The following is a 9,777-nucleotide window of genomic DNA, read 5'->3' on the forward strand; positions in this document are numbered from 1 at the left end:
AGCGTGTGCCGTGAACCGCGCCCGCCCGCCTGTCTGCCAGGTGGCCGCAGCTCTGGGCAGACAGTCCAATGCCCCTCTCCTGTCCTCCTTCCCCCTCAGGCCACTTCCTTCACAGTGGGGGGCCGCGGACCCTGCTGTGCCTGGAGAAGCATCTGTACTTCACCCTCTCCGTGCTGGAGGATGGGGAACAGCTCACGATGGCGCAGCTCCAGCTCCAGTTCGGCCACAACTCGTACCGGGCCCCCGGTCCCGGGCAGGTGTTCGAGCTGAGGCTGTACCGCGCCCCGCCGCCCTCCTTGCGGGAGCTGCCTTCCCCGGCGGCCCGCCGCAGGCTCCTGCTGGCACAGTCCTTTGCGCAGCTGCACAAGTTGCTCCTCTTCAACCTGACCCAGGTGGGCAGGGACTGGAGAACCCCGAGCAGGAACCTGGGCTTGGTCCTGGAGATCTCCGTGAGCAGCGGGACTGGGTCCTCGGCCTTGCTGGGCAGGCCCCCGGGGAACTTCTGTGCCGGCGCCGACTCCTTCCTCGACGCCTCCCTGCTGGTCGTGTCCCTCCAGCCGGGGCAGTGCAAGGCCTCCAGGAAGAAGAGGAGCTCCTACTACGCCCCCGTGATGCCGAGCAGCCTCTGCAAGCCCCGGCGGCTTTACATCAGCTTCAGCGACGTGGGCTGGGAGAACTGGATCATCGCGCCGCAGGGCTACATGGCCAACTACTGCCTGGGGGAGTGCCCCTTCCCCCTGACCACCGAGCTGAACAGCACCAACCACGCCATCCTGCAAACCATGGTGCACTCGCTGGACCCCGAGGGCACCCCCCAGCCCTGCTGCGTCCCCGTCCGCCTCTCCCCCATCTCCGTCCTCTTCTACGACAACCACGACAACGTGGTGCTGCGGCACTACGAAGACATGGTGGTGGACGAGTGCGGCTGCAGATAAGGACGGGTGATGGATGGCTCGGGGCGGGGGTTGTGATGGAACCGGATCTCCTGGCAGTAGACTGGGGTCTCCCCTTGGTGCAGCTCGTGTCGAGAGCTCCCCCTGCCCCTTTCCCGATACCTGGGTGCAAGATGCATCCTCACAGGGGAGATCTCAACCGCTGGCACCAAGGTGCACAAGCTGGCATGAATGGTGCAGGATTTTCCCCCAGATGCCGACCCGCGGGGTGAACTCTGCTGCCTCCCAGTATAAAGAACTGCACAGGCTGATGTTTGAGCGGGAGCTCGTTTTGCTGCTCATGCCTGACGGCAGATACCACCCCGTCGCCTCCTGCGCTAGTCGGAGGTCCAGGCAGCGTGCGTGAGCGTGGGAAGGGGAGGACTGTTCTGGTGCTGTGAGGACAGGATTTTGCAGCAAGGTTGATGCTATAAAGAATACTGCCCCAAGCTCCTTGCTGGTAGAAACCAGTCTTTGGCAATGCTGCAGCGAGCCTATATGGACTTTGGTGACCTGGCTAATGTCGGGCCTCAGTTACCCACACCCCTTTCCTTTCTGCTGAATGGGCTGTAGTCTACTCCCTGGCTTCAAGTGTTACTAGTGCCCTGTCTTAAGCCTAGGCTGGCTGGCCGGCCCTGGAGCGGACAGCAAAGAAGAGCAATAGGCTGCACACAGACTAGTCCTTCCTCTGGCGTGTTTTCCTCTTGCTCTTTTGCTGTTAAGACTCCCAGTCCGTGCCCTCCTGAGCACTCTGCTGCCGCCTGTTCCCAGCCCCTGCACGCTGCATGAGCAATACCCTTGTTTCGGGAGGGAGGGAGGGAGGGGGGTGGGAACGGGTTATGCACAGTCTGTTCCCAGTGGGGAGCAGAGAATCTGGTTCATACAGAAACTAATTTAATGCCATCTGGGTGGCTCGATTCCCCACTGACACACCAAGGACTCAGCGAGGTGCAGGAGCAGGACCTGGCCAACTTGCAGTTGTGCGGACTAGTCTTGGCTGGCGCTAGAGCCTTGTCTTTCACATGCAGCGTTAAAGCAACAGGGACATGTGATCTGGTCCCAGTGTCCGGGGGGCTGGCAGGCCACAGTTGTGTTCAAGGCACTGGGAGCAGTGACTGACTGCTGTGAACTACGTAGCACAGCGTGTGTGGGTAGCTGCAAAATCTCCGCCGGCCTGTGCTGAGCCTGAATCCAGCCCAGCGGAGGCTGCTGAAGTCCCTCAACGGGTCTCTGGGCTCTTCTATTAGAAGAGTCTCAAGCCAGCATTGCTCTCTACATTAACAGCATGGTGTTGCCACCACCTTCCTACTTTAATTCACAGCAAATGTGCCGGATGCTAAGTGAAGTCTTTCTTGTAATCTGCTTGAAGCCTGGGCAAAGCTACCAAGTCATCCCTGTCTTTAGTCAGGCCGGAGGGTCTGTGTGCATTATGCAAGCGGACGTGCTTTCCATCAGGAACCCAGCGCACCTCCTGTGGCTTCGGGGGAGCAGCCAGCAGAACAACTCCCCCATGCACTGAATCATCTCTCTGACTTCATCTGATCACAACCTGCTTCTCCACCCTTGGTCTGTTGCAAGCAGCAGAATCAGACCGGAGCCGCTGCTGCTGCTCCCGAGGTCACAGGACGGTACGGAGACACCTGCGTGTAGAGGGTGCCTGGCGGGGGCTCTAGTTGGAGCAGGGCAGTTGCATTGGCCGCAGTCTCTCTCTGGTGGGGGGGGAGAGAAGGAACAAGGGATCTGAATTAAACTTGAAACTTTTTTCTTTTAAATGCAAGTCAGACAAACTAGTGCAGGCTGTTTTTGTACTTATTGCATCTTAATGTTTGGACTTTCGAGTGTTAACAGGATGGGTCTTTTTCCCTGTGGGGGAGCTAAAGGTTTAACCACTTTTCTTCTAAGTTATTTTAATTAGTTTTCAGGGAAGTCAATGAACTTGTGTTGTGCTCACTGATAACATGCCTAAGTTTAGTTGGTTGAACAGGAACCCAGTGGGGCAGAGACCCTGCTGCGCCGTAATGGAAAGTCACCGCGGTCCCACCCAGGCGCCGTGCTTGTGCCCTACTGTTTTCAAGTGTCCTAATTTAGAAACTTAACTGAAACACTGGTGAAGGTGGAGTTTGGCCCTGCCTCTCGAAGCTTAGAGGACAGAGGGGTCCAATTTACTGTGATAGTTCAGCAGGAGCTCACAGTTACTAAAGCCTATGAAAGCATGGAGGGTGTGTCTACTAATTGCTGTAATGACATGACTTAAGTTGGGCTGGGCCCCCTCCCCAGAGCTTTTTAACACACATCTCTGAAGGCAAGTGATTAGTTTATCATCTAAAATAATAATAAAAAAAATAGCATCTGCCTCTCACAGATTGTTTCTGTGCCAAGGAAAGGGCTTAAAACTTAGTATATTTAGGACACATCTGGGCATGCAGGAGGCTTTTCACCTGGACCCCACCTGTGCTTGCCAAGCAAATGACTTGGAGAAGGCAGCGGAGTCAAAAGTGAGGATTCGTACCAGTCTTGTCTTGAGAGCCAGAGCAGACAGGGATGAAACAGATCCTTTCTGCCGAGCAGTAGCTGTGAAGTCATGTTAACCCACTAATGCAACATAGCTGAAGCTGGCTGCTGACCGCAGTTTGATCACAGGGCAGAATGAGCGCGGCAGCCTAAATTCCACCAGCGCCAGATGTCTGGCTGCTCTACCACGTGCATCTGGGGGCGACGAGACCAGGCCTAGACGTCGCTATAAAGCCTGTTTGAAGGGCTTCCTTAGCGAATATAACAGTCTCGGTTTACCAACAGAGCAAATAAGAGCTCTGAGAAGGTGTAGATGCCCACGCAGGCATGTCAAATCGGGCACTATCTTACCCCCACTTCCAGCAGAGGGCGTGAGGAAGTCTTCTTCCAGCTTGCGTGTCACTTCTCATGGTTTTTTACAAGCCTTTTCCAACCCACATCCCTGCTGTGCAACATCCACGCATGGGCACAGGCCGTGCCTCGCCGGGCTCCTGACCGTTCCCATCGATGCTCGTTCTCAAGGCATGTGCAGGACTGGACAAGCCCAGAGGAGGAGACCTGGGTAGGGCATTTACCTTTAACAGACTTTTCACGGTTCATTTGCTTACTCATGTATGCTCTGTACACCCCACTTTTGTACTAGGTTGTGTTAAAAAATGTAATAAAACATGAGAAGTTTATACAATCGGAAACCGAGCCAAACTTCAATGAAGGTTTTCGAAAAGGGCCCAAGCGAGGATGGAAATAGAGAGGCTCCAGCTTGAATGCAACAGCTGTTTATTAATATTTTTATTGATGACAAACAGGTTTAAAACAAACAGACAAAATCAAAAGAGTAACATCGTGCTAGCACTGATGTCTGTGGTTTTATAAAACTCAGAGTAACTGCTAAAGGAAAAAACAGCACAAAGCAGAGGCAAGCATTCCAAACAGTGAAATAAGGGGGGAGGGAAGAGAAGGGGACTACATACCCAATGGATTGCATTGCACAAAGGGTTACAGCTTAAACCTAGCTCAAAACTCTATGTGACTACACAGCCTACCCAGAAGGAAAACAAATTAAAAAGCCCTTCGGCAATGTTAATAAATAAAAGAGTCTATCTTACGTGAAGGAAGGTGGCCTGTGTCTCCATTCTCTGCACGTTTTGGAAGTCTAAACTCTGGAGGCTTTGTATGGCAAGAACGGTCGTTTCGATCGGGAGGGGCTTTTAGGTTATTTTGCTGATTTGGAACAGCGTTCTCTCTGCAGGAACACACAGATTAACCCCTGCTCTAGCGTGTGCACACTACTCCGAAAACCTGGTTATGCTACACCTGATCTATCCTGGGGCAAGAGACACTCTTGAAAAGCTACAGCAAGTACAAGTGATGAAAGCGGGTCCACAATCTACAGAAAGGACAGTCATGAAAGGGGGGTTCCCAATTACAAAAAGGGGGCAGACGTTATTTGCAGTACATTCATATGAGAGGCATTTTAAAGTCCTCAAAAAAAAAAAAAGAAAAAGAAGAAAACAAAGACTAGAAACACTTGGAGCCCTTTGATTATAAAGCTAACTTAATTCAATCTTTAAAAACACCTAGATTAGCGAGTCACTCTACTGATCTTGGCCAATTAGGAGGTAGAGGTTATTCTAATTTAGGGATTTGATAAAAATGGATTAGTAGGAATCGAAGTTCTCTGCACTGTTTCTAAAAAGGTTTAAACACAAATAAAATGCTCCCAGTGTTCCCATCCGACTTAAGACATGGGTACAACTTAGAAACTGGATGGCTTTTTTGATGTGCTGTTTTCAGTTGGACTCCCAGCTATTTCTCAAGCTAGGACCGATGCCTCAGCTGCGTCTACTAACTGAAAAGAAGTCTCCGGGTTTAACTTTAACACCTGCATCTTTCAGCTATCTGCATTAAATCACTGAAGAAGCCACACAAAAGCCTAACCCGTGATCTCTAATTATACCCATCTACCAGAGGCCACCTTCCAACATCTGCCTGCTTTTCCCATGTTTTTTCCAACCTGCTTTGATACCGTTATAGAGTCTTTACTTCAAAACCAATATAATCCCCAGTTTCCACTACTTCTTCCCAACGCTAGCGGGAGTGAATAATGCAGGCCTTCGAGTCTTTTCCTCCAGGGCCGAAGGGCACAGGAACCCATCCCCTTTTAAGCGCACAGTTCATCTTACAGAAAGGCTTGTTTTCACAGAGTAGAGTCCAGACAGTAGCCAATTAAAGCATACAGAAACACTTTGAAACCCTCCTCCTGCTCGAGCGCGCAGGCTCCTTTCCCTCTAACTGCTATCCATTGTAGGAAGAAGAGGCTGATTGCTGCAACTTTGAATCACACTGAAAGTTCCAGGCTGGTGTTTGTTCTAATTTAGGTTTGTAAGCTTCTCAGAACAAGGATCTCCCAGGTCCACCACTAAGAATTCAGAGACAAACTTCTAAAAATCCAGTGCTCCTTTGAAAGGATCTCTTTAAAACCACCTTGCCGCGAAAGACCCGTTCAGAAAGCAGGCGGCACGATGACACTAGAATTTCAGAGCCAGCTTTGGACAACAAAACCTGCATCTCAGAGTTCGGCAGCGCCGTGTTCTGCGGGCTTTCTGCTCGGCTCGCTGTCGCTTTGGGACAGGATCTTTCCTTTCAAATCCTCTGCTTCTAAAGCGCAGGCAGCTGCTGTGAGGATATGGAACCTCTTTAAGGGAAAAGACAACGGAAGAACTCTGAGATGAGGGTTTTCCTCTCCCCTCTGCTCTGAAAAGCAAAGCCCTGCTCGCAAAGAGAAGTATGGAATGAAGTGAAACCTGCTTAAGGCCCTTCTCTCGAGCTTGGTTGACTGGGGGAGCAGGGACTCAGCTGACCACTCATTTTTCCAGGGCGAGTTGCCTTCCCAGTGAGGCGCCAGCCAGTCCTTCGGTGCTCTCTCTCCTCTCCGGTCAGTCTCCTTGTCTCAGTGAGCTAGCAGTGGGCTCTCTCGCGCGCGCTCCTTTCTCTCCTCTCCGTTGGTTGATTTCTCTCTCTCCTGTTGCTCTCACACAGTGGTGCTTCAGTTTTAGCAGTGGAAAACAGGTATCCATTTTATTTTATTTTTTTTATTACCCAGAATAAAATGCTGATGAACTAAGCTCCACATAAGCTTAGCTCTTCTTCCTCAACCTAAGGGCAGAAAGAGAGAGCGGCGACGTTACTGACTGGTCTCCTGCTGGCACACCCAATACAGCTCGAGTCACGGGAGTAAGGAAACAACCGACCCCCTCCGCGCCTTACACTCTAATACTGTGACAATCCCGTCACTCCACCGTGTTGATATGCACGTTCACCCTGGTAGGTAGAATCCTGTGACAGCGCCACATCAATCTGAGATTTAAACTCATCACCAAGGTAACTGTCCTGAAACGAGAGACGTTCCGTCATTACCACAGGAGTCGGAGACTTAAATTCCCAAGCGTGTTGGGTGTTTAACGGCAGTTCGGAGCCCTTGGCCTCTAATCAGCTCTGCTGCAAATCCAGCTGACCCCGTGACAGAGCAGCAAGTCTTACTGTAACGCCCAATGTGTGTTCCGGGAAGGCACCGAAACTCTCACCTTGCAGCAAGGAGCCAGTTTAAGCTTAGGGCCTAGGTGGAAGTGAGAGTACCACATAAAAATGAATGGCACCATCGACATATGGGAGATGCAGGCAACACCAGACTACAAGGGTGCACCTCAAGGGGCCACTGACATTTTTCAGGCTTTGGACCTGTGGAAATGGAAGTGAAAACCACCCCAGCACTATACAAATAGGAGGATCCATATACACGCGCCCTGCCTCCATGTGCATACAGAGCCCAGCAATCTGTCGGTAAGAACGTCTTACTCCTACCTGTGATAATTCTGGCTGGGAGAGTCCTGGCTGGCTCATCTGCGACGGCTGACTCATGGAGATATAGCCCTGAGTCAGTGGACCCTGGGAGAAAGGCTGGGACACCACATCTTGGCTCGCTTGACTGTTGGGAAGGTTTGACTGGCTAGTTCCAGGAATCCCAAAACGGTTTTTCTGGCGCCCGCCACGGCCAGTCTTCCCTTTGGGTGTGCCGCGTCCTGAAAGAGGCAGCCGCGCACCAGGCGCGAACTGTTACTTCAAACGTTTTGTGAAACATTCATTGGCCATTTAAAATACCACGCGTGACGTGTACTCAGGCAACAACTTCTCTATGCATCCACGCCTTGAGGCAGCCTAGAGCAGACTGCTAGATCCCGGCAGCTGACAACTTTTCCTTAGAGCACGGATAGCGACCCTACATCGCATGCACCCAGCCTTACAGCTGAGAAAGGAAATGCAGCTTCCTGACCTCAGCCACAGTTCTGGCCCATCTGGCAGGAGTCAGTGAAAAGCAATCCTTCTCCTGAGCCCCTGAAGTGCCCAGTACAGGTTCCAGCCTTTCCTTCCAGGAGAGGCAGTTACTAGTAACAATACACCGCCTTCACTTGTTGGACTGAAGCTAGCCAGTGTTTACGTACCTGCCGCCGGGCCATTGGCCTGCCCGAAGTATCCTGGGGGCGGCATGGGTGGCATGACGAGATTGAAAGGGATAGGAATGTTCATCGCAGGGACGTGGCTGGGCCCAGCACTAATCATCCCGATCTGGTCGTGAGTCTGGAAGTACATGTTGGATGGGCGCCCTAGGGAAGGCAACAGTGCAGGGGAGCTTTGAGATCACATTGGTTCCGCACACCTCCGCTCCCTGCCTACACGGGAATGCCTGGGCACCTGCAGGGGGGACTGAAAATGTGAAATGGGGACGAGACTACGGCTCCATTTCAAGGGCCTACCAATTAGACATTACAAGTATAATGGGTCCACTGGCCACCAGCACCAAGATCTAGACCATGAGTGAAGTATCACAGAGGCAGATTTGAGCACTCCCAGCACAGTCCTGCAGAAGAGGGCCCACCACCATCGGGCATTTCTATAGTCCTGGGCTCGTGCCCCCATAGAAAGACTCTCCCCTTTTCCACACCTCGCAGCAACATTAACATCTTAATGAAATAAAACCACCTTTTATCCAGACCACCAAGGCTGCAACCCGAATAGTCAGGAATTCTGTGGAAATGCTACGTTCTTGCATCTTGGGGTATTTTTTTTATTGGGGGAAGAGGCTGCTGAGGCTCACGAGGCAGAGGAAGAGGAAGAGAAATCTGGGCTCTACATCAAAATGCAAAAAGCCCTTCTAATGGCGACAGAAAGGGAAAAGTTAATGAAGGAGTTGTCCTCCCAGAGCTTCCTCTACCTTGACTGCTCCTGTCATAGACAGATCCTGGGATAATAGCTTCACGTGCGTCATACATGGCAGTCGTCATGAAACGGGCACCCTGGAAGTGTTACAGGAAGATAAGTGAATGTTACCAACTGAACCACCGCGACCTGGGAGCTTTGAGGGAATCCCTGCCCCACTAGAAAGTGGCACACAGCTGTCATTTCAGCCAAACTACACTTGGCTACAAAAACTGTCTAAAGGAAGTTTGAAATTTAAGCCCGGCTTGAGTGTGATTGGACTGAATCATTTTCCACTCTCTCTCTTGCTCTGTTCTTACACTGGGTTCTGCCGATGAGCGACAAGAGTTTATTTTACTGCTACTTTTGCTTTTTTACTTAGGACAATGAGACGAAGCCCATTTAAACTGAAAAGGAAGAGTCAGACACTGGGCTGAGTCATGTCAGAAACCTGGCATTTCTACACAAGTGGACTGGTGCTTCCACTTTGCTCATTTTGGAGGCCACTCCCAAGATTTAAAAACCCACACCAGGAAAGAGCTTAAGCTTGGGAGACTGCTCAGCCAGCAGGGCTGGGCCTAGAGGGGAACCAGATGCGACAGCCGTCTGGGTCGCATGCAAGCAGCTACAAACACAAGAGCCCAGCAATGAGAACCCTCTGGACGCCAGAGCAGCTGCCACCTGCCCCTCTGCCCACAACAGGCTCTCCTGTCAGGGAAGCAGGAGCAGGACTTCAAGATGCGATGGAGCCAGCCCTGCAGCCTCCAGAAACAGAGCCAGCGAGGGGCAGCAACGCATTCCTACCCCCCGCAGTAAGTTCATCACATCTGCCATTCACGCCCTTTCCTACAGGATCCAAAGCCTTCCTGGCCACAAAACAGGTGTGACAGCAACGCTGCGACCAGGTCAGTTAGATGCCCCCTCTCTCATCCAGGTTAAAGACAGACCAGGCTGCCGGCCAGGACTTACAGGGTTGATGGTATTGACGAGTTTACGAGGCTTGCTGAACTGCATGAGGCTTTCCCGGAGGTTGTTCAGTGGTCCCTCTACCAGCACCTTCTGCTCTTTGTAGTAGTTCAGC

At 51.7% G+C, this 9,777-nt stretch overlaps 2 protein-coding genes across 2 annotated transcripts in view; one reads left to right on the forward strand and one right to left on the reverse strand.

The window, feature by feature from the left end:
• GDF1 (growth differentiation factor 1) overlaps positions 1 to 2,864 on the forward strand; it is a 4,470-nt gene extending 1,606 nt beyond the window's left edge. The window contains exon 2 of the mRNA XM_006028841.3: positions 100 to 2,864. Coding sequence (XP_006028903.1) covers positions 100 to 935 — 836 coding nt within the window. The 3' untranslated portion in view covers positions 936 to 2,864. The remainder of the gene's footprint in view (positions 1 to 99) is intronic.
• Positions 2,865 to 4,944: 2,080 nt separating this feature from the next.
• UPF1 (UPF1, RNA helicase and ATPase) overlaps positions 4,945 to 9,777 on the reverse strand; it is a 14,927-nt gene continuing 10,094 nt past the window's right edge. Inside the window, 6 exon segments of the mRNA XM_025210325.1 lie at positions 4,945 to 6,599; positions 6,711 to 6,833; positions 7,305 to 7,522; positions 7,943 to 8,104; positions 8,713 to 8,794; positions 9,666 to 9,777. The exon segment at positions 9,666 to 9,777 is cut by the window's right edge and continues 26 nt beyond it. Coding sequence (XP_025066110.1) covers positions 6,714 to 6,833; positions 7,305 to 7,522; positions 7,943 to 8,104; positions 8,713 to 8,794; positions 9,666 to 9,777 — 694 coding nt within the window. The 3' untranslated portion in view covers positions 4,945 to 6,599; positions 6,711 to 6,713.

Source organism: Alligator sinensis, unplaced genomic scaffold (assembly GCF_000455745.1).
Source record: "Alligator sinensis unplaced genomic scaffold, ASM45574v1 scaffold1354_1, whole genome shotgun sequence".
Classification (NCBI taxonomy): domain Eukaryota; kingdom Metazoa; phylum Chordata; order Crocodylia; family Alligatoridae; genus Alligator; species Alligator sinensis.